This window comes from Haematobia irritans, chromosome 1 (assembly GCF_050003625.1).
Source record: "Haematobia irritans isolate KBUSLIRL chromosome 1, ASM5000362v1, whole genome shotgun sequence".
Classification (NCBI taxonomy): Eukaryota; Metazoa; Arthropoda; class Insecta; order Diptera; family Muscidae; genus Haematobia; species Haematobia irritans.
In genome coordinates, this window is record NC_134397.1 from 133,452,286 (window position 1) to 133,476,180 (window position 23,895).

At 33.3% G+C, this 23,895-nt stretch overlaps 1 protein-coding gene and 1 long non-coding RNA gene across 2 annotated transcripts in view; one reads left to right on the plus strand and one right to left on the minus strand.

Moving 5' to 3' along the window:
* The window catches only part of LOC142221841 (uncharacterized), a 182,889-nt gene that overhangs the window by 104,027 nt on the left and 54,967 nt on the right, over positions 1 to 23,895 (plus strand). The window contains exon 3 of the mRNA XM_075291673.1: positions 4,329 to 5,339. Within this exon, the coding sequence (XP_075147788.1) occupies positions 5,295 to 5,339 (45 nt within the window). The 5' untranslated portion in view covers positions 4,329 to 5,294. The remainder of the gene's footprint in view (positions 1 to 4,328; positions 5,340 to 23,895) is intronic.
* LOC142242320 (uncharacterized) lies at positions 16,095 to 16,715 on the minus strand. Its single transcript, XR_012724090.1, has 3 exons — positions 16,654 to 16,715; positions 16,389 to 16,509; positions 16,095 to 16,293 (listed from the first exon to the last, which is right to left on the minus strand). It is a non-coding gene; the product is annotated as an uncharacterized LOC142242320 (long non-coding RNA).

The window sequence follows — 23,895 nt, forward strand, 5'->3', positions numbered from 1 at the left end:
ATTTGTATTAAAATTTAAAATTTAAAAAAATAGTAAACTATTTTGTGAGAAGTACGAATTTAGTAAATCTTTTTGCTTTATTTGTGTATAATTTTTTTCTCCATTTTAGTTCATTTCACAAACGCAAAAAAATTATTAGAGCAAAGGAAACTTTTGCCAAACATAATAATTCCATGAACTAAAATAAAGTTAAATTGGCCTTAGTAAAATAGAGGGTTTAATTTTTTTTAGCGTATAATCAACGTTAAAAAATTGTCAAAATATTAATTAGCTCAAATGTATTATTTAAATGGTAACGAGGAGTAAAATCTGGAAATTTTACTTTTAGTTTCAAGCAATTTTTAGGATCAGTGCTCCTGCTATCCTGAAATCGGTCGATCGATCAATGTCTTACATAATGGTGGAAATAAATACGATACAAATTTTTGAGGGTCTAAAATACCAGTATATTTAAATTGTCAGGCAAAGTGGATAAAAACTACAGATTCTGGCAGCCTAAGAAATAAATCCGGGAAGTAGGTCTATATGGGGGCTACATGGACTAATGCTCAAAATTTTCTTAATGTTCCTAAAATACCTCTAGAACTCCAATTTCAGACAAATTGGGTAGAAACTACGAAATCTAAAATCGGGTGATCAGTCTATAAGGGGCTATACCACAACTTGAACCGATACGGACCATTTTCGACACACTTCTTTATGGTCCTAAAATAACTCTAGATTTCTAATTTCTGGCAATTTGGATAAAAACTACGGATTCCACTAGTCCAAGAAGTAAATTTGGGAGATCGGTCTATATGGGGGCTACAACGAAACATGGACCGATACACCCCATTTTCTGCACACCTATTTGTGGTCCTAAAATACATCTCGATTTCCAATTTTAGGCAAATCGAATAAAAACTACGGTTTCTAGAAGCTCAAGACCCCAAATCGGGGGATCGGTTTATATGGGAGATATATCAAAACTTGGACCGCTACTCCCCATTTTCGACACACCTATTTGTGGTTTCAAAATACCTCTAGATTTTCAATTTCAAGCTAATCGGATAGAGAATGCAGTTTCTAGGCGCCCAAGAAGTAATATCGGGAGATCGGTCTATATGGGGGCTATACCAAAACATGGACCGATTCATCCCATTTTCGGCACATCTATTTCTGGTCATAAAATAACTCTATAATTCAAATTTCAGGCAAATCGGATAGTAAATACAGTTTCTAGAAGGCCAATAAATAAAATCTGGCGATCAGTCTATATGAGGGCTGTACGAAAACATGGACCGATACGAACCATTTTCAACACACCTCTTTATGGTCCCAAAACACCTCTAGATTTCCAATTTCAGGCAAATCGGGTTGTGAATACAGTTTATAAACGCCCTAGAAGTGAAATCGGGAGATCGGTCTATATGGGGTCTATACCAAAACATGGACCGATACACCCCATTTTCGACACACCAATCTTTGGTCCTAAAATACCTCCAGATTTTCAATTTCAGGCAAATTGTATAAAAAATACAGTTTCTGGACGCCCGAGAAGCAAAATCCGGAAATCGGTCTATATGAGGGCTATACCAAAACATGGACCGATAGGCACAATTTTCGGCACACTCTTTGATGGTCCTAAAACACCTCTAGATTTCCAATTGCAGGCAAGTTGGAAAACAACTACGGGTTTTAAAAGCCCAAGACCCCAAATCGGGAGGTCGGTTTATATGGGGACTACATCAAAACTTGGACCGATATAGCCCATCTTCGAACTTGACCTGCCTGCAAACAAAAAACGAATCTGTGCCAAATTTCAGGACGATAGCTCAATTATTGAAGCCTGTAGCGTGATTACAGACAGACAGGCTGACAGACGGCCATGCTTATATCGTCTTGGAATTTCTCCTTGATCAAGAATATATATACTTTATATAGTCGGAAAACGATATTACGATGTGTTACAAACGGAAGGACAAACTTATTATACCTCCATCACCATTCTATGGTGGTGGGTATAAAAAAAGTGAAAAACAATAGCAGTTTACTGTGTAAATCTCAAACCAACGCACATGACCAATTTTTTCAAAAATTTATTTACCTTCTCGCTTTTTTATACCCTCCACCATATGATGACGGTGTAGGCCGGATGGTATTGCACACTGATGCCACATTTGATAGAATTCTACCAAAAATGGTAGATTTTTTACTGTTTGGTATACTGGTAGAATTCTTGATGTTTTGGTAGATTTCGCAGAATATTTTTCTCCAACTACAAGGTACTTCACAAATTTTCTATACAAATAAAATGTTTACCAAAATTTTCCATACACACAAAAAAAAAATTTCTGATTCAATCACCAAATTAATTGATCCAATTAATTTTTTAATTGAAATGTCTTCAATCACGAAAATGATAGTATCAATCACAGTTTTAATTGGGAATAGAAAAAATTCTTGATTAAAAAATTAATTGATTTTTTTCAGCAAATTTCAATTAATTTTTTAATTGATTCAATTAATAATTTAATTGATGTTGATTGCAAAACTCAAATAATTTATTAATTAAAAAAGGTAACTATTTTTAATTACTTTCTGAATTGGCTTAAAGTTTTTATTTGGATTAACAAATGATTGGTTGAAATACATTTTTCATTAAAAATTAAAAAAAAATCAGCACTTTTTTTAACTGAATTAGTCTTCCGAATTTGATTAAAAAGTTAATTGTATCAATTAATTTTTTAATTAAAAATTTTAAAATGTTCAATCATTGACTTAATTAACTTAATTTTCTATCATGATTAAAAAGTTAATTGTATCAATTAATTTATTAATTGAAAAAATGTTCAACTTCAATTAACTTTTTAATTGGAAATATTTTGGTGATATTTTAACTTTTAATTAACTTTTTAATCAAGATACAACATAAAGTTAATTAAGTCAATGATTGAAAATTTTAAAATTTTTAATTAAAAAATTAATTGATACAATTAACTTTTTAATCAAATTCGGAAGACTAAGTCAGTTAAAAAAAGTGATGAACATTTCTTAATCCAAATAAAAACTCTAAGCCAATTCAGAAAGTAATTGAAAATAGTTACCTTTTTAAATAAAAAATTAATTGGGGTTTGCATTCAAAATCAATTAAATTTTTAATTGAATCAATTAAAAAATTAATTGAAAATTGCTAATGACATCAATTAATATTTTAATCAAGAATTTTTCTATGCCCAATTAAAACTGTGATTGATACTATCATTTTCATGATTGAAGACATTTCAATTAAAAAATTAATTGGATCAATTAATTTCGTGATTGAATCAGAAATTTTTTTTTGTGTGTAGTGAAAGGGAATTAGTCTTCCGAATTTGATTAAAAAGTTAATTGTATCAATTAATTTTTTAATTAAAAATTTAAAAAATTTCAATCATTGACTTAATTAACTTAATGTTTCTATCATGATTAAAAAGTTAATTGTATCAATTAATTTATTAATTGAAAAAATTTTCAACTTCAATTAACTTTTTAATTGGAAATATTTTAATTGGAAATAAAATGTTGACAAAATTTTCTATAGAAATAAAATGTTGACAAAATTTTCTAAAGAAATAAAATTTTGACCAAATTTTCTATAGAAATAAAATTTTAACCAAATTTTCTATGGAAATAAAATGTTAACAAAATTTTCTATAGTAATGAAATTTTGACAAAATTTTCTATAGAAATAAAATGTTGTCAAAATTTTTTATAGATATAAAATTTTGGCAAAATTTTTATAGAAATAAAATTTTGGCAAAAATTTTTATAGAAATAAAATTTTGACAAAATTTTCTATAGAAATAAAAGTTTGATAAAATTTTTATGGTTTGTCGTTTTTGATAAAAATTTCTCCAAATTTTCGTAATTTATTTATGGCCGATTCGAGTAGTAGTTACTGATGTAGGTCGGATGATATTGCATATGGATTGTCCACTTTTCGATATAGCCCCCACAACCAAAATTTGAAAAACGGAATATTTCTTAGGTTACGAACAATAATATTTTTCAAATTGTCTTACAATACCCCATCTCAGATATTATGTAGGCGACTTTTTGGTTTACTGATTATGAATTGCAAGCTATAGCAAGTTATACAATTACAATACAATAACAAAACTGTAATAATATAACCATATTTGTTAGTGTATTAATTTTTATTATTATTATTTTTATTGTTATTATTATAGTTATTGTCTTTCTATTTTTTGGTTTGTGAAAATGTCAAAAATTTAAAATAGATCTTTTTTCTTATTTTTTCTCTTTTCATGTCATTTTGTCTTATTATACAACATCTCCAACAACAGAAGCAGCATTGTGATATTGCCAACGGAAACTAGCCAGTAGTTGACCAAGAGTTAACAACCAAATCCGCAGCAACAAATTTATTCGGTTAGCAATACTAATAGTGTGTCGAAAAAAGGTGGGAAGTGTACAAGCAATAAAAAATTAAAATAAAATAAATTAAAAATATTATAGAAAATTTAAAGTAATGCTGTAATACCCTGGGCAAAAATATCAAAGTGTGGAATTTATGGTGAATTTATATGAAGTTACAAAAGTGCGAGTAACATTTCATGTTGTTCTATGTGATACAAATATCTCTAAATCGGTTTTTAAAATAGCCCTATAATGAGGTTTACATATAGATCCAATGATTTAGGAATTTTGGTGGTATTACCTCCAAAACTCATCAAGACCACAAAAATATACAAAAGCCTTGCCACAATCAATAGGAACATTGCAATGAAAACATCAATGCCTTCAAAACACTCTGCAACATCTATGTCCTCATTATCAGTATCAGCGGCAACAATAAGGCAATTATGATTCATCGAGGCTGCAAAAAAGTCAATGAATCACAAAACACTTGATTTACAACTAAATACGTTTTTCTAAATAAATTAAAAAAATAAATCTGTAATTCTTTTAACTAAAAAACAAATACAAAGCCCAAAACCTGAAATTGAACTACAGTAGCCAGAGTCAAAACATTAAAGATATCTCTCATATACTAAAGACATTATTTACCAATCGACGAAACCTTAGACTGAAAATCTCAACAGTAGTAAAGAAGTTTGGAGTAAAGAACTTAGTTCCAAATATTTCGTTGAGGAAAAACGAAATCTTCATCAACCATTTGGGAGAACAAAGAAGCACATCAACAACATTCAGTAGCAACTAAGAAGACCTAACTTCATCAGCATCAGCATCATCATCACCAGCATCTTCCTTAGCATAGACATCGGCAGCATAGACAAACATCAGCAGGCATGGCACACTTTTGCGGGTTCATCAAATTGATATTTCTGCTTTTGGTAAGTGAATGTTAAGATTTAAATCCACTTGAAAAGAATTTTGGAGAAAAAAAACAACAAACCCAAAATTTCAAATTAAATTCGCTGAGGTGAAGGGATTAACCAAGAACACATGCACGAGTATTTGGCTAATGATGAATTATAGAAGTTGTTAAGATTTACGATTGATTTAATTAAAACATTTTAATTTTGTTATCATGACGATTGCGAAAAAAGTGGTTATTCTAGTCTTGTATTTTGTTATTTTTGTTTTCTTTAACAGGCCTATCAGTTGAAAGTCTATAATTAAAATTTTCGAAATTTCCTTTTACTATAATTTTTCGATTTGAAATGATGGCTCTGTCAGTAAATGGATATTATTAAATAAATGGATAAATGGATATTATTAAATAATTATTAACTAATTATATTTAGTTACGCAATTTCTATGTGAAACTAAGTTCCGTAATCATGTGGAATTTAATTTAGTATATTTCCGGAAAATCAAAGTTAAATAAATTAATACGATAGAATATGGAAAATATTATATTTAGGATTTAAAACCCCGAAAATAAAGTTAAAGGGATTTGTCGGAAAAAGCTACGTAAAGCCCGTTTTATCTGAGATTTGTTGAATTATTGAAGCCCCTGGGGCACATAAGAAAAAATAAGAAAATGCAGCCGAAAGCTCGGCCAGGTCGAATCTTACGTATTCTCCACCATGGATTGCATACAAGGTTCTACTAAAGACTGTTATCCACATTCGAATTACGTGGGTTGTGGTAATAGTTATCGATGGCAAGGTATTTTAAACCTTCTTAACACTGTCTTCTAAATTATATGTTAGTCTATATGGAGTCTAGATTAGATACAAAAGCAGAATAAGAATATAAGCCTCTTTAATTCTTGATCGTTTTATATGGAGTAGTGGTGCAGTAGTTGGCATGCCCGCCTTGCATACACAAGGTCGTGGGTTCGATTCCTGCTTCGACCGAATACCAAAAAGTTTTTCGACCGAATACCAAAAAGTTTTTTTAGCGAATACTTTTTGGTATTCGACCGAATACCAAAAAGTTTTCCACCTCAGTAATGCTGGTGACTTTTCTGAGGGTTTCAAAGCTTCTCTAAGTGGTCGCAAAACTCCCACGGTTAGGCCCATTTCCTTAGGGGGTATTGAAATTCCCTTTGGTGAGTGTGCAAAATACCTTGGCGTTATTTTGGACAGGAAGCTGACCTTTAAGCTTAATATTGAAGAAAGGGCGAGAAAAGCAACGGTAGCTTTGTACTCGTGCAAAAAGGCAATAGGAAAAAAGTGGAGACTAAAACCAAAAATTGTGCATTGGCTATACACGGCAGTGGTTAGACCTATAATGCTATATGGTGTTGTAGTCTGGTGGTCGGCACTTCACCAGCCAACAAGTTTGGACAAAGTTCAGCGTATGTCGTGTTTGTGTATCTCAGGCGCATTCAGCAAGACAGGAACAAATTCCCTTAATGTCATGCTGCATCTATTGCCTTTAGACATTTTGGCCAAACAGTCAGCTGCAACAACGGCTGTGCGGTTGCGCGAGCTATCGCTCTGGTCGAAAAAATGTTACGGTCACAGTTCGGTCCTCAAAATAATGCCAGATGTGCCTAACGTAGTGGAGTACACTTTGGCGAGTCCACTTTTCGACAAAAAGTTTGAGACTCTAATTCCCAACAGTGAGGCGTGGTGCACACAGACCCCGGGGAATAAATAATATATAAATTTCTACACTGATGGCTCCAAATTGGATGGACAAATGGGTTTCGGAGTATATTCTAATAATCTGGAACTTCGAATAGCGAAAAGATTACCTGATCACTGTAGTGTTTTTCAGGCTGAAATATTAGCAATAAGAGAGGTGGCGAATTGGCTGAGAAGTAATGTTCCAAAAAATGTGGGCATTAATATATACTCAGACAGTCAAGCTGCAATAAAATCCGTGGACTCTGTGTTCCTCAACTCGAAAACGGCCATCGACTGCCGCAAATCTCTCAATGAGATGGTTGAGCAGTACAATATTCACCAAATATGGGTGCCTGGCCATAGGAACATACCGGGGAACTGCGAAGCGGATAAGTTGGCAAGGCTAGGGACTACCTTACATATTCCAGGGGAACTAGAATCTGTTGTTATGCCCCTGGCTACCTGCAAGCTCATGCTGCGTGAGAAGGCTGTTATGATGACAAATGTTCGATGGGAGAATTGCAAGGGCTGTAACGACACCAAGCAAATATGGCCCCATTTAAACTTAAACCGCACACTAGATATGCTAGTGTTCTCGAGACGTCAGATCACTCCTGATATCTGCTATAATGGGTCGCTGCCTGATATGCGATTTTGTAAAAACTATTGGCGAGAAGTATAATGACTATTGTATGAGCTGTCATGATGCGGAGGAAAAGGAATCAATTAAACACCTCTTGTGTGAGTGTCCTGCAACTTTTAGGAGCATATAGCTTCAGATTATTGGCGGATCTGGAAAACGTTAACTTAAGCAGTCTGCTAATGTTTTTGGAACAATCTGGTCTGATTTCATGTCTTTAAAATACGAATCCAAACTTTGCTTAGCATAGAAGGCGCATTTCTCTGATATAACTTTTTTTTCCTAGTCTAAAAGTCAATAAACTTTCAATGAAGTCGTTTTTTACTTTAGTAATGGAACAAATTACGTTCCAAAATCGTGAACGGAGGGTAACAAACTGAAACGGAAACGTTCACGAAAAATCAAAATGGAATATTCATGGTTTTGTCCACGGGCGTTCACGACTGCATCGGATTTTTTTCTTTATAAATTCGAACACTGGTTGTTTTGACAACGCACGGTGTCATTTTATCGTTGTCAAATTACCACCGTTTGAGAGATGTGTGTTGATTCACTTTCATGAACGATCTTGACCCTTTAGACACCAACATTTTTATCCAATTTGCCTGAAATGTAGAGGTATTGTAGGTCCATAAATAAGTGTGCCGAAAATGGTGCTTCTGGACACCACAATTGTTATCCGAATTGTAAATGTAGAGGTAGCTAAGACTATAAATAAGTATACCGAATTTGGTAAGATAAAGCCAGATCTCCTGATTTTCGTGAAATTGGAAATCTAGAGATATTTTAGGTCCATAAACAAGTGTGCCAAAGCTGGTGTAAATCTGTGCATATTTTGGTATAGACCCCATATAGGACCATGGTGCAATGGTTACAATGCCAGCCTTGTATACATAGGTTCCTAGATTCAACCCCAGTTTCGACCGAAAACCAAAAAGTTTTTCAGTGATGCTTCTCTAAGTGGTTTCACTGCAATGTGGGATGCCGTTCGGACTCGGCTATAAAAAGCAGGTCATTGTGCTAAACATGGAATCGGGCAGCACTCAGTGATAAGAGAGAGGTTCGCCACTGCGTTATCACAATAGTCTAAGTGAGCATGAAATAGCGGGTTGCCACTATATCTAACATATACTTAACATAACCCGATATACCGATTTGATTCTTGAGCATACTCAAAAAAATATCACCAAAATATTCCCAATTAAAACGTTGATTGAAGTTGAAAACTTTTTCAATTAAAAAATTAATTGATGCTATTAATTTTTTGATAAAACCAGAATGTCAATTAAGTCAATGATTGAAATTTTTAAAATTTTAAATTAAAAAATTAATTGATACAATTAACTTTTTAATCATACTCGGAAGAGTAAGACAGTTAAAAATTATGGATTTTTTTTTTCAAAATTCTTAGTTAATTTTTTTTAAATTATAATTTTTTGATTCAAACTAAAAAGTATTAAAAATAGTTATAGAAATAGATTGAAATATAGTATAGCGATTAAAAATGGTTTCGTTTTTAATTAAAAAAATAATTGAATTTTGCAATCGACATCAATTAACAATTTAATTGAATCAATTAAAAAATTAATTGAAATTTGCTAATGAAAACAATTAATTTGTTAATCAAGTATATTTTTGATTCTCAATTAAAACTGTGATCGATACTATCATTTTCAGGACATTGTTCAATGGCCTCGATGTTTTAATATACCAGTCGAGGGGTTGTGTTGATTCATACCTAATTCTGACCTATATATCGACTAATAATGTTTTTGTCTTGGTTCCAGTATGTTTTTTGGCAACCATTGGAAAATCCATAGTGCTCAAAAAAAAAAAAACAATGTTTATGACATTTCGGATTTTACATTTTGGTTTTTCGGTGATCACATCGACGATATTAAAAATCAACTAAATCAATTGCTTTTAAATAAAACTGATATTAATTATATAAAAATGGTTCAATGAGTCAATCAAATTCATAATTGCTAATTGCCTAGTTGTGATAGCTCCTCTCCATCTGTTTGCCATCAAAGTGGTGCTTAAAGAGCAGTAATTGTTTTTAAGAAAGATTCCACGAATATTTACGAAATGATTACAAGCGGAACAACAATAATAGCCTCGAGCTGTGGGCTAGCTGAACAATCATCCATGGTATAATGAAGTCATTTGAATTGGAGTAGTCAAAGATAGACATAGAGGCAACAGTAGGTTGTGGTGGGCAATAGGCATAAGTCCTAATAATGGGTACAAATCAATTAAAGTTGTTGTTTGTTTTATTGAAGTTTTATTTGTTTTTGTTTACTATTTTGATTTTTTATTATTGTTGGTTAGTTTACACAGAGAGTCTATTATTGTTGTTGCAAGTAATCTATAATTTGTAAAATGTATTTCGATTTATTACATGGTAAGTTGAGTAAGTGAAGCAAATGTTTATTTTTTGTACCGTGTTCAGTGTTCACGTCGTTAGTCTAAAATTTCGTTTCGGAGGAAGAATTAATTTTTTGTGTATACATTACGAAAAAGAAAAACAAGAAACTGTTGCCGTAAGTTCGGCCAGGCAGAATCTTATGTATCCTCCACCATCAGAGATGGTCTGAGTATTCAGTGTTTTTTTTTTAATGTATAATTTTTATAATTTTTTATAATTTTTATTGCTTTCTAACGCTTTACAGAGATTCCAAATCACATTTTTTTTGGAAATAATTCTACAACATTTGAACGGATAAAGATATCGACATAATAATTTCTTTGTGTGAAAGCGAAGTTGTTTTCCTCTAATTTTGCAAATTTGGCTTCTGGGGCCATAATGTAGTAACATCGAATTTTTTTTTTGTAGTATTTTATATGGACCCAGAAGCCACAGTTTTGCTTTGATTTGGAAACTAAAATTTTTATGGAAATCGATTCAGATTTAGATAGCTCTTATAAAGGGTGATTCTTTTGAGGTTAGGATTTTCATGCATTAGTATTTGACAGATCACGTAGGATTTCAGACATGGTGTCAAAGAGAAAGATGCTCAGTATGCTTTGACATTTCATCATGAATAGACTTACTAACGCAACGCTTGCAAATCATTGAATTTTATTACCAAAATCAGTGTTCGGTTCGAAATGTGTTTCGCGCTTTACGTCCGATTTATGGTCTACATAATCGACCAAGTGAGCAAACAATTAATGCGATTGTGACCAAGTTTCGCACTCAGTTTACTTTATTGGACATTCATCCAACCACACGAATGCGTACAGTGCGTACAGAAGAGAATATTGCGTCTGTTTCTGAGAGTGTTGCTGAAGACCGTGAAATGTCGATGAATGAAATGTCGCAGCAATTGGGTTTGTGTTATTCGACCACATGGAAGATTTTACGCAAAGATCTTGGTGTAAAACCGTATAAAATACAGCTCGTGCAAGAACTGAAGCCGAACGATCTGCCACAACGTCGAATTTTCAGTGAATGGGCCCTAGAAAAGTTGGCAGAAAATCCGCTTTTTTATCGACAAATTTTGTTCAGCGATGAGGCTCATTTCTGGTTGAATGGCTACGTAAATAAGCAAAATTGCCGCATTTGGAGTGAAGAGCAACCAGAAGCCGTTCAAGAACTGCCCATGCATCCCGAAAAATGCACTGTTTGGTGTGGTTTGTACGCTGGTGGAATCATTGGACCGTATTTTTTCAAAGATGCTGTTGGACGCAACGTTACGGTGAATGGCGATCGCTATCGTTCGATGCTAACAAACTTTTTGTTGCCAAAAATGGAAGAACTGAACTTGGTTGACATGTGGTTTCAACAAGATGGCGCTACATGCCACACAGCTCGCGATTCTATGGCCATTTTGAGGGAAAACTTCGGAGAACAATTCATCTCAAGAAATGGACCGGTAAGTTGGCCACCAAGATCATGCGATTTGACGCCTTTAGACTATTTTTTGTGGGGCTACGTCAAGTCTAAAGTCTACAGAAATAAGCCAGCAACTATTCCAGCTTTGGAAGACAACATTTCCGAAGAACTTCGGGCTATTCCGGCCGAAATGCTCGAAAAAGTTGCCCAAAATTGGACTTTCCGAATGGACCACCTAAGACGCAGCCGCGGTCAACATTTAAATGAGATTATCTTCAAACAGTAAATGTAAATTTTATGCGTTTTTAAAAAAAAAAAAGTTATCAAGCTCTTAACAAATCACCCTTTATGTCTATTGTCCGATTCATACTCACATAACCACGGGGAACTAAATTTTCACTCCGAGACCACGATTTCATTAGGAATAACTTAAAATTTTGCACAGGTAATAGAATTAATATTCTAGCTGCCGAGTTTGGTTGAAATCGGTTCAGATTTAGATATAGTCCCCATATATCTTACGCCCAATATGCACGTATATGGCTCCAGTAGCCAGATTTTTTCTCTAATTTGCTTCAAATTTTGCACAAGGAGTATATTTGATAGTATCGTCAGGTGTGCCAAGTTTGATTCGAATCGGTTCCGATTTCGGTATAGCCCCCATATAAAACATACATTTTCAGAAATGCATTATTTTACCCGAGTTAGTGATGTTTAGTGGACATTTTAGGCGCATTTTGCTAAGCATCGGTCTAAATATAATATATCGTTGGAAAGGTATTTGAGAGAACTTTATACTTATGTTATATTATGTTATATAAAAATTTTTAATTTTTGGGGCAAGGAACAATTTTTTTCAAAATTTCCGGTTTATTTGTGAATTAAGAATATGAATTGAAGTTACTAAGGAATAACTTTTGAACTAATTGTGATATGATTATGATTTTTATCGATTTTCCAGGGAAAATTGTTTTAATAAATATTGTTGGATATACCATTCCCAAAATCCCCAAAGTGGGGACACAAAAAACGTTATTTTTTTGTAATTTGCATATTTCATATTTATATTTTTGCATAACAGGTTGGCTGATAAGTCCCCGGTCTAACAAAGAAAAACACATTTTTTTTTTGTCAAAATTCGTTTTTATTATTCAACATAGTTCCCTTCAAGAGCGATACAACGATTATAACGACCTTCAAATTTTTTGATACCATTTTGGTAGTACTCCTTCGGTTTTGCCTCAAAATAGGCCTCCGTTTCGGCGATCATTGCATTCATTGTAGCCAAATTTTTTCCCTGCGAGCATCCTATTGAGGTCTGAGAACAAGAAAAAGTCGCTGGGGCCAGATCTGGAGAATACGGTGGGTGGGGAAGCAATTCGAAGCCCAATTCATGAATTTTTGCCATCGTTCTCAATGACTTGTGGCACGGTGCGTTGTCTTGGTGGAACTACAATTTTTTCTTCTACATATGGGGCCGTTTTGCCGCGATTTCGACCTTCAAACGCTCCAGTAACGCCATATAATAGTCACTGTTGATGGTTTTTCTCTTCTCAAGATAATCGATAAAAATTATTCCATGCGCATCCCAAATAACAGAGGCCATAACTTTGTCAGCGGACTTTTGAGTCTTTCCACGCTTCGGAGACGGTTCACCGGTCACTGTCCACTCAGCCGACTGTCGATTGGACTCAGGAGTGTAGTGATGGAGCCATGTTTCATCCATTGTCACATATCGACGGAAAAACTCGGGTGTATTACGAGTTAACAGCTGCAAACACCGCACAGAATCATCAACACGTTGTTGTTTTTGGTCAAATGTGAGCTCGTGCGGCACCCATTTTGCACAGAGCTTCATTCAAAATCGTTTTGGGGATTTTTTGATGTTTTCGTCGGTAACCACCTCTTTCGGGCGTCCACTGCGTTCACCGTTCTCCGTGCTCATTTCACCACGCTTGAATTTTGCATACCAATCAATTATTGTTGATTTCCCTGGGGCAGAGTCCAGAAACTCATTATCAAGCCAAGTTTTTGCTTCCACCGTAATTTTCCCTTCAGAAAACAGTATTTTATCAAAACACGAAATTCCTTTTTTCCATTTTTTCACAATAACAAAAGTTGCTTCACAAACGACGCTCTATCTCACAAACTAATTGACGTACAGACGTCAAATTTTGACACGAATCCTTTGAAGGTTGGTACTATATAAAAATAATATACATTTAATACTAGCGACGCCAGACCGGGGACTTATCAGCCATCCTGTTATTTACTGTTAGGATGTTAAAACCTTTTACTGTTAGTTAGTGGACACGTGGGGCTTTATGGAAAAGAGATCGGCTTAGCAGTCGGTGCATTGCCAAATGAGAATTTTTTGAAAACTGGACCAAAATGGCCGATCAAAGCTTAAAACGCATCTGTTTTTGGTGTTCTATAAGAAACAGGAAAACAAAGATAGGGAGAAATCTATAAAAAAAATGTTACGACTGAAAGAATGTATGTGCCTTTTCCAAAAAAAAAAAAAAAAAACATACAAACAAGTATATACGGCAGTAAGTTCGGGCAGGCCGAAGCTTATGTACCCTCCACCATGGATTGCGTAGAAACTTCTACTGAAGACTGTCATCCACAATCGAATTAAAATTTTCTATAGAAATAAGATTTTAACAAAATTTTCTATAGAAATAAAATTTTAACAAAATTTTTTATAGAAATAAGATTTTAACAAAATTTTCTGTAGAAATAAAATTTTGACAAAATTTTCTATAGAAATAACATTTTGACAAGATTTTCTATAGAAATAAAATTTTGATAAAATTTTCAATAGAATTAAATTTTGACAACATGCTCTATAGAATTATAATTTTGACAACATTTTCTATAGAAATAAAACTTTGGTAGATTATTTTTGGCTCGAGTGGCAACCATGATTATGAACCGATATGGACCAATTCTTGCGTGTTTGTTAGAGAGAACATACTAACACCACGTTGCAAATTTCAACCGGATCGGATGAATTTTGCTCCTCCAAGAGGCTCCGGAGATCAAATCTGGGGAACGGTTTATATGGGGGCTATATATAATTATGGACCGATATGGACCAATTCTTGCGTGCTTGTTAGAGTCAACATACTTACACCACGTTCCAAATTTCAACCGGATCGGATGAATTTTGCTCCTCCAAGAGGATCCGGAGACAAATCTGGTGATCGGCTTGTATGGGGGGGATATATATAATTATGGGCCGATATGGACCAATTCTTGCATGGTTGTTAGAGACCATATACTAACACCACGTACCAAATTTCAACCAGATCGGATGAATTTTGCTCCTCCAAGAGGCTCCGGAGGACAAATCTGGGGATCGGTTTATATGGGGGCTATATATAATTATGGACCGATATGGACCAATTCTTGCATGGTTGTTAGAGAACATATACTAACACCACGTACCAAATTTCAGCCGGATCGGATGAATTTTGCTCCTCTAAGAGGCTCCGGAGGTCAAATCTGGGCATCGGTTTATATGGGAGCTATATGTAATTATGGACCGATATGGACCAATTTTAGTATGGTTGTTAGAGATCATATACTAATACCATGTATCAGATTTCAGCCAGATCGGATGAAATTTGCTTCTCGTAGAGGATCCGCAAACCAAATCTGGGGATCGGTTTATATGGTGGCTATATATAATTATGGACCGATATGGACCAATTTTGGCATGGTTATTAAAGACCATATTCTAACACCACGTACCAAATTTCAACCGGATCGGATGAATTTTGCTCCTCTAAGAGGCTCCGGAGGTCAAATCTGGGGATCGGTCTATATATAATTATGCTCCGATATGGACCAATTTTTGCATGGTTGTTAGAGACCACATACTAACACCATGTACCAAATTTCAGCTAGATCGGATGAAATATGCTACTCTTATAGGCTCGCAAGCCAAATCTGGGGGTTCGTTTATATGGGGGCTACACGTAAAAGTGGACCGATATGGCCCATTTGCAATACCATCCGACCTACATCAATAGCAACTACTTGTGCCAAGTTTGAAGTCGATAGCTTGTTTCGTTCGGAAGTTAGCGTGATTTCAAAAGACGGACATGCTTACACTGAAAGGAAAAAGTACGTCATGAGGATGAATCTTTACATCACGGTGACGAATTTTTCGTCAAAAATGAGCTAACGTAACATTTCATCCCATTGACGATTTTTTCGTCATAGCGATGATGTGAATTCATCCCTGTGATGAACTTATTTACATCCTACATACGACTATGTTACGTCCAGATGATGAATGTATTTCATCTATGTGATGATATTTTTCGTATCTGCGATTATTCTCTTTCATCCATGCGATGATGCAATTCTTCAAAAGTACGATTCTCGTTCGTCATCGCTACAAACGCCTTCGTCATAGCGATGAACTCTTTCTCTAAATTTGACGTACTCCATTCATCAATATGATGTAATAGATTCATCAATTTGATGTAATCGATTCATCAATACGCTGTAAACATCAAATTGATAAATTGATTATTAGAAATATTTTCTACGACACTTTTAATAAAGAACCATATTGTTTTTTATTTTAATTAAATTTAAATTTTATTTATTTGAAATATGTACAACTAACGAAGTAAAAACGTATACAAAATTTTTCATACACATCTACCAAAGCTGTTGATTTTGATAAATTGACCATCTAGACACACAAACATTCTGTTACCTTAATTAGTGTTTAGATCACCAAGGATGAAAAGTTTTATGGGTTCATCCTGTGGAGTAAAAAAATTATAAAGAAGATTTAAAAATTGAAATTTTAAATTATTGTAAAATATATTCGATCTTTTTAGAACAAAATTTAACTCACCCTTTTTGTGCCCAACTGTTCCTTTTCGTTTTGAATTGTTTGCTCATCCAATTCATCTTTATTCTTTAATTTCTTTATCCGTATTCAGTTTTCACAGAACGAAAAATGTTGCGGCATTTATCTGTAAATTTAGAAATACTTCCATAAACATATAAATGTTAAAAAATAAAAAATATATTGACCAAAAAATAAAAAAAAAAATCGTCATTTTGGTTAAATTTTTTTTCCATATATAACACTTCATGTTTTTTTTTATTTTACTCACATTTTTGTTTTTATTTTCACTTTCACATCTTTAAGCATTAGCTCTTTATTTTCGGCACGCGCAAACTCAACAACTGAGAGGAACCATTTGAAATGTTCTTACCGAACAGAAAAAAAAACAATATTTCTACCACACAACTACGTATGGATGTGTTATTGCATTAGTATTTGAATACATGTCAACGGAGTAGATGAAACTTTTCGTCTATTTGATTACTATTTTCTTCAATTTGACGACTTTTATTGTTCTCATATGTCTTGTAAGCCAATTTGAAAACAATCATGTGAACAAATGTTTGCTCAAATACTCGTTTAAGTTAAGTTAAATATGGAGAGAGCATGAAATACCCAACAAAAATAACTTAGCTCTCATTAATAAAAGCTGTGTACAGTTATTTTAAAAACAAAACGTAGCAAGCGCATTTGGTTGTGTGTGTGTGTGTTTTTTTAGGTAGAGAAATAAACACACATCTACAGAACGTATGAATTTTATCATCACATTGAACACTGTTTTGTCACATTGACTATTGATTCGACTTTTAGGTGTTCAGATTAGTACTAATGGAAAAATGTAAAGTACAAACATCTATATACTATATACACCGTATAACGTTTTATGTTTTAGTTAGCATTGAGATTTTTTGATACACATTTCAGAGAAAAGTATGTTTCATCAATTTGAAGATTCTTTCATCGCATTGACGAAAACCAGCATCCTTGATACATCATGAAAATAAAACACTTAAAACTTTTGTCCAACTTCTATTAATATGTGTAATTCATATATTGGGACTTCATATAAACGAAATTAATTTAAATCAAATGTTAATTTTGGTTAACTTTCGCTGAATCGGAAAGAAAATAATATCGTCTCATAGACGAAACTAGATCATCAATGTAAAGAACTATGAAAAGAACAAACATTGACTCTGATGATTGATTTCGTCACGTGGACTACCGAAATACTCCCATGGACGAAACTTTTCATCGCATAGACGAAAACGCATTGATGAAACTCAATCGTCAAGGTGACGAACGCTGTTTCTTTCGGTGTAGATCGACTCAGAATTTCCCCACGACCCAGAATATGTATACTTTATGGGGTGTTAGAGTAATATTTCGATGTGCTACAAACAGAATGACAAATTTAATATATCCCCCATGGGAGCCACCGTGGTGCAATGGTTAGCATGCCCGCCTTGCATACACAAGGCCGTGGGTTCGATTCCTGCTTCGACCGAACACCAAAAAGTTTTTCAGCGGTGGATTATCCCACCTCAGTAATGCTGGAGACATTTCTTAGGGTTTCAAAGCTTCTCTAAGGGGTTTCACTGCAATGTGGAACGCCGTTCGGACTCGGCTATAAAAAGGAGGTCCCTTGTCATTGAGCTTAACATGGAATCGGGCAGCACTCAGTGATAAGAGAGAAGTTCTCCAATGTGGTATCACAATGGACTGAATAGTCTAAGTAAGCCTGATACATCGGGCTTCCACCTAACCTAACCTAACTAACCTAACCTAATATACCCCCCATCCTATGGTGGAGGGTATAAAAATGGTCAAAATTGGGTTTGTTTTGAAATTCTAATTTGTGGACTTTATAACTTTTAATCTAAAGCGCATAGGCACAATTTTTTCTTCTAAAATTCATATAATTTTCTAGGGAATGCAGTTAAGAAGAAATTGCATTTTTTGTAGAGCTAAGTTCTATCCATCAATCTATACACAAAATTGTGGAGTTGACAGCTAAAAACAAAATTTCATACCCCCCGATGTGATCAACTTTCCAACAAACCAAGTTTCAACCGGATCGGATGAAATGTGCACCTACTGGAAGCTCTGGAAATTAAATACGGGAATCGAAATTTGGTCCGACATGGCCCATACACATTACTATCCGACCTACATCAATAAACGGATTTTAAGCGGATATATTGTTTAGCGTGATTTCAATAGGCGGACGGGCATCGCTAGATCGGATCAAAATTTCACCACGACAATATATACTTTGCGTGGTCTTAGAATAATATTTTTTATGTGGTACGAACGGAATGACACTATTATGATGGAGGGTATACAACTAAAAGTTTTCTACCCTCCAAAAAAGTTTACTTGGATCCAAAGATTTTGACCTTCTCTTAAGGTTTAAATCCAGGCTCCAAAAATTAAAATTACGATACATATATCATTTATTTTAGCGATTTATTAACAAAGTTATTTATGTTGGTTTGGTATATTGGCAGCTCGATATTTCAGGCTCACTTAGACTATTCAGTCCATTGTGATATCACAGTGGTGAACTTCTCTCTGAGGTATCACAATAGACTGGAAATTTGCCTTAGTTCAAAGACATGCGACTTTAACGGAGGGACTAAAAATTTGTTTCCTAAATTTAATCAAACAAATTTTTTTGAAGCAAAGATTATAAACTTTATTTTAATTAAAATTTCATTATTTCAAAAAAATTGTCCTTAATATTTTGTAAATTGCGCATCCCAAAATTAATCTTCAATATCACGTAAACATTTTTTCGGATATAGAACTCAAACAACAAATGCGTACTTTTAAATATTGGTGATGGGAACTTTTTACCCTTATGCTGCGAGTAATGATATATGCTCTTTTAGTAACTAGTTTTTAAGCTTAACTACTTAATCAGTTTCGCTTGATTTTTATAGACTCTTTTCCTCATTTTTGAGGGGAATTAAACTTGAAGATTAAATCTGAGAACTTACATTTGTTTGAGGAAGAATTCTAAAACTTTCCAAGAATCCAGAATATATCGATATTGTTCTCACCACATCTCAAATATTGATAATTTTTTCTTGTCTGATTTCACTATTCTGTCTTTATCCCTTGGCGACGTTAACTCCACTTCAAGTGTAAGGGGTGGTAGTGGTATCTCTCATGCATAACCTAAGAGTACAGCACATGGTTAATATTTTCGTTGTGGATTTGTTGTTCCCCACCCGAATGCGTCCCGCTATGGTCCCACCTCCCCAAATGTGACTATACAAACTAAACAACATTCTAAGCAAGTTTTTTTTGTTGTTAGTGTTTTAGCTAGCCAACCATTGTAGATTTATTTTGGCTTCAGCTTGTAATTGTAACAAATTGAAATTTATAACAATTGTGAATAGATAATGTTTACTTTGCTCGCATTTGCTTTCATTTTGGATGACCAACCACATGTAACCAGTCATTCACTCAGCCGCTAGGTAGGTAGGTTATGTGGAGGTGGTCCATTTACTAGCTACGTTGACTTGTGTATTATGTCAGCGACATAGAGCGTGTAAGGGTTACCATTGTAATCTGATCGAGTGTCAAATTGCGGCATAAAACAAAAGTAAAGCGAAGGTGGCGTTTTTTTTCGTTTCGTTTGTTGTTGTTGTTATTGCTTGCCGTTAAGACCAACCCCCAATAAGCGATAAATTTGTACGTAGTAAATATGGAGCATACACAAAGTAAAAGGTGCTTGCCGAGTAATTGATGAAATGGCAATGCATATTTAAATAAACCTGTCACCCAGATTGAGCTGGCTTAGGGTAATTATCGCTCCCACATGTCGTAAATGTTCGAAAAAAGAGTTTGTCGTTGGTTATGATTAATCATTGAGGTGTTATGATTGAATTTATAATATTCTTTTGATTGTTTTACCATAGATGCCAGGTAGCATCCGGATCTATTGAAGCCCGAAGCAAAATATTAATCGATCGATCTCAATTCCATCGTATGTTATGGAATAAATTGAGACAAAAACAAGTATATACGTCTGAAAGTTTGGTCAGGCAGAATCTTATGTATCTTCCAGCATGCGGTGCGTAAAAACTTCTACTAAAGACGGTCATCCACAATTAAATTACTTGGGTTGCGACCAGGGCTGCCAATAAAATTTCAAGAATAATCTTCACTTTTTTCCGAAAAAATCGTCATAATCGTCACTTCCATTTTAAAAATCGTCAAAAAATCTGCAATGTTAATAATATTAAAACCAAACTAAATTTTTGGTTAAAACCAAAAATATTTATTTCATATAAAGAACTGAAAATTACCACAACTATGCATTTCAACAACTAAATCATAATGAATTCAGTCTTGTATAAAAATAAAATAAAAAAAAACATTTTTATGCAATGCTATGCAATCCCAAAAATAATATAAAAAATATTTTTTTTTTAATATATAGTTTTACTTCAGTAAGTTTTTTATTTAAAAATAAAAATAAAGATCTTTAATATTTACATATGTGTTGCCCGATTTTCCACAATTTGACAATTTGCAAAAATTTTATTAAAAATAAAAATTTGCAAAATTTTCTTAGAAATACAATTTTGCAAAAATGTTCATAGAAATACATTTTTGCAAAAATTTACTATAGAAAATAATTGCCAAAAATGTTCTATAGAAATACATTTTTGCAAGAATATTCTATAGAAATAAAAATGTGCAAAAATTTTCTATAGATATAAAGGCTTGAGAAAGTTTTCTATAGAAATAAAATTTTGACAAAATTCTCTTACAAACAAAATGTTGGCAAAATTTTCTATAGAAATAAAATTTTGACAAAATTTTCTATAGAAATAAAATTTTGACAAAATTTTCTATAGAAATAAAATTTTGACAAAATTTTCTATAGAAATAAAATTTTAACAAAATTTTCTGTAGAAATAAAATTTTGACAAAATTTTCTATAGAAATAAAATTTTGACAAAATTTTCTATAGAAATAAAATTTTGACAAAATTTTCTATAGAAATAAAATTTTAACAAAATTTTCTGTAGAAATAAAATTTTGACAAAATTTTCTATAGAAATAAAATTTTGACAAAATTTTCTATAGAAATAAAATTTTGACAAAATTTTCTATACAAATAAAATTTTGACAAAATTTTCTATACAAATAAAATTTTACCGAAATTTTCTATTGAAATAAAATTTGAACAACTTTTTCTATAGAAATAAAATTTTTACAAAATTTTCTATAGAAATAAAATTTTGGCAAAATTTTCTATAGAAATAAACTTTTGACAACTTTTTCTGTAGAAATAAAATGTTTACAAAATTTTCTATAAATTCCATATAAAACATTTCTTTCGAGTAAAGCAAAATTTTGGCATATACTAACCATTTGATCAACAACTTCAAGATATTTTTGTAATTTGGTAGATTTTTGATAAAATTTTCTTTAAATTTTGTTCGATTATTTCTGGCACGAGTGGCAACCGTGATACTAACACTGTAGATGTTAAATGAGATATAGCTCCTACATGTATGAAATCTCTAGCAAAAACTTGCAATTTCTCTATCTGACTATTGTCAAATGAATTCTCTCTTTTGCTGGCTCTAATTGTGTAAACGATCCGCTTCTAGTCCAAATTTTTTAACCGAACTAATATCGTTTTTTATGGGGCAAAAATCGGAAAATCGGCATTTGCTATTTTTTGAGTAAAAAATGGTCAAAATTCCGATAAATGGGCAAAATTGGCAGCCCTGGTTGCGACCGATGGCAAGGCATCTTAAAACGTCTTAACATCATCTTCTAGATTGTAAGTTAGTCCATGCGGGACAAAAGAAAGGTCGATTAAATACGTATATATTTTCTTTAGGCCGATAGCCTCTAGTTGCTAATGCCCGTATAAATAAGTTTATTGTAATTTGTAATTATAATAAATAATAATATTCAGTTCTTGACCGGTATGTATATTGAAGAAATAATTACGAACCGATATGAACTTTTGTGCCGTAATTAGAGAGCCAGAATTGAAATGTAGGGGTCGCTTTATATGGGGGCTATATACAATTATGACCACGAGTCTACCAAATATGGCAGATTTTTTACTGTTTGGTAGATTGGTAGAATCCTTGATGTTTTGGAAGATTTTGCAAAATATTCCTCTCCAACTGTGAAATGCTTCATAAATATTCTACAGAAATAACATTTTGACAAAAATTTCTGCAGAAATAAAATTCTGACAAAATTTTTTATAGAAATACAATTCTGACAAAATTTTCTATAGAAATAAATTTTTGACAAAATTTTCTATAGAAATATAAAATTTTTGGGGGCTATATATAATAAAGATCGATACGGACCAATTTTGGCATAGTTGTTATTGGCCATAAACTAGCGAAATGTATCAAATTTGATCCGGATCAGATGAATTTTGCTCCTCCTAGAGGCTCCCGATGCCAAATCTGGGGATCGGTTTATATGGGGGCTATATATAATTATGGACCGTTGTGGACCAATTTTTTCATGGTTATTAGAGACCATACACCAACACCATGTACCAAATTTCAGCCGGATCGGATGAAATTTTCTCCTCCATGAGGTTCCGCAAGCCAAATCTGAGGGTCCGTTTATATGGGAGCTATACGTAAAAGTGGATCGTTATGGCCTATTTTCAATACCATCCGACCTACATCAATAACAACTACTTGTGCCAAGTTTCAAGTCGGTAGCTTGTTTCGTTCGGAAGTTAGCGTGATTTCAACAGATGGACGGAAGGACGGACGGACGGACATGCTTAGATCGACTCAGAATTTCACCACGACCCAGAATATATATACTTTATGGGGTCTTAGAGCAATATTTCGATGTGTTACAAACGGAATGACAAAGTTAATATACCCCCCATCCTATGGTGGAGGGTATAAAAATATTGTCGTGAAACCAAAGATTTCACGTCCATCAAATAAGAATGAGAATTTTGTGTTAGTATAGAAGATACATTTCCCTGATTTAAAGATTTTTCTTTGTCCAAAAGTCGATAAACTATTCAATGAAATCGATTTGTCCTTATAACTAAGTGATATGACTTCAAAATGGATATCTTAACATGAAAGAAAAATGTGTTTGACTAAGGTCAAAATGGTTTTTATAATTCTGAAAAAGTCTTCAAAATTAATGAAATTGCCTTTAAATTGCTTGACTTCTTATACCGTGACTTCAAAGAAAAAAAAAAAAAAACATTTAAAAATAGAAGATGTTTTCAGCACTTTATTTTAAAGACTTGTTTACTTGAAACAAAGCATAATTTCTACTTGTACTCGAGTCTGGATTCGGAAACTTAAGTTATCGTTAACACGTTTTGAAAGGACTGTGACGGTGCACCTTTTTGTGGTCGTAAAATAATTGTAGATTTCAAATTTCGTGCAAATTGGATAAAAACTACGGCTCCAAAAGCCCAAGAAATAAAATTTGGAGATCGGTCTATATAGGGGATATACCAAAACATGGACCA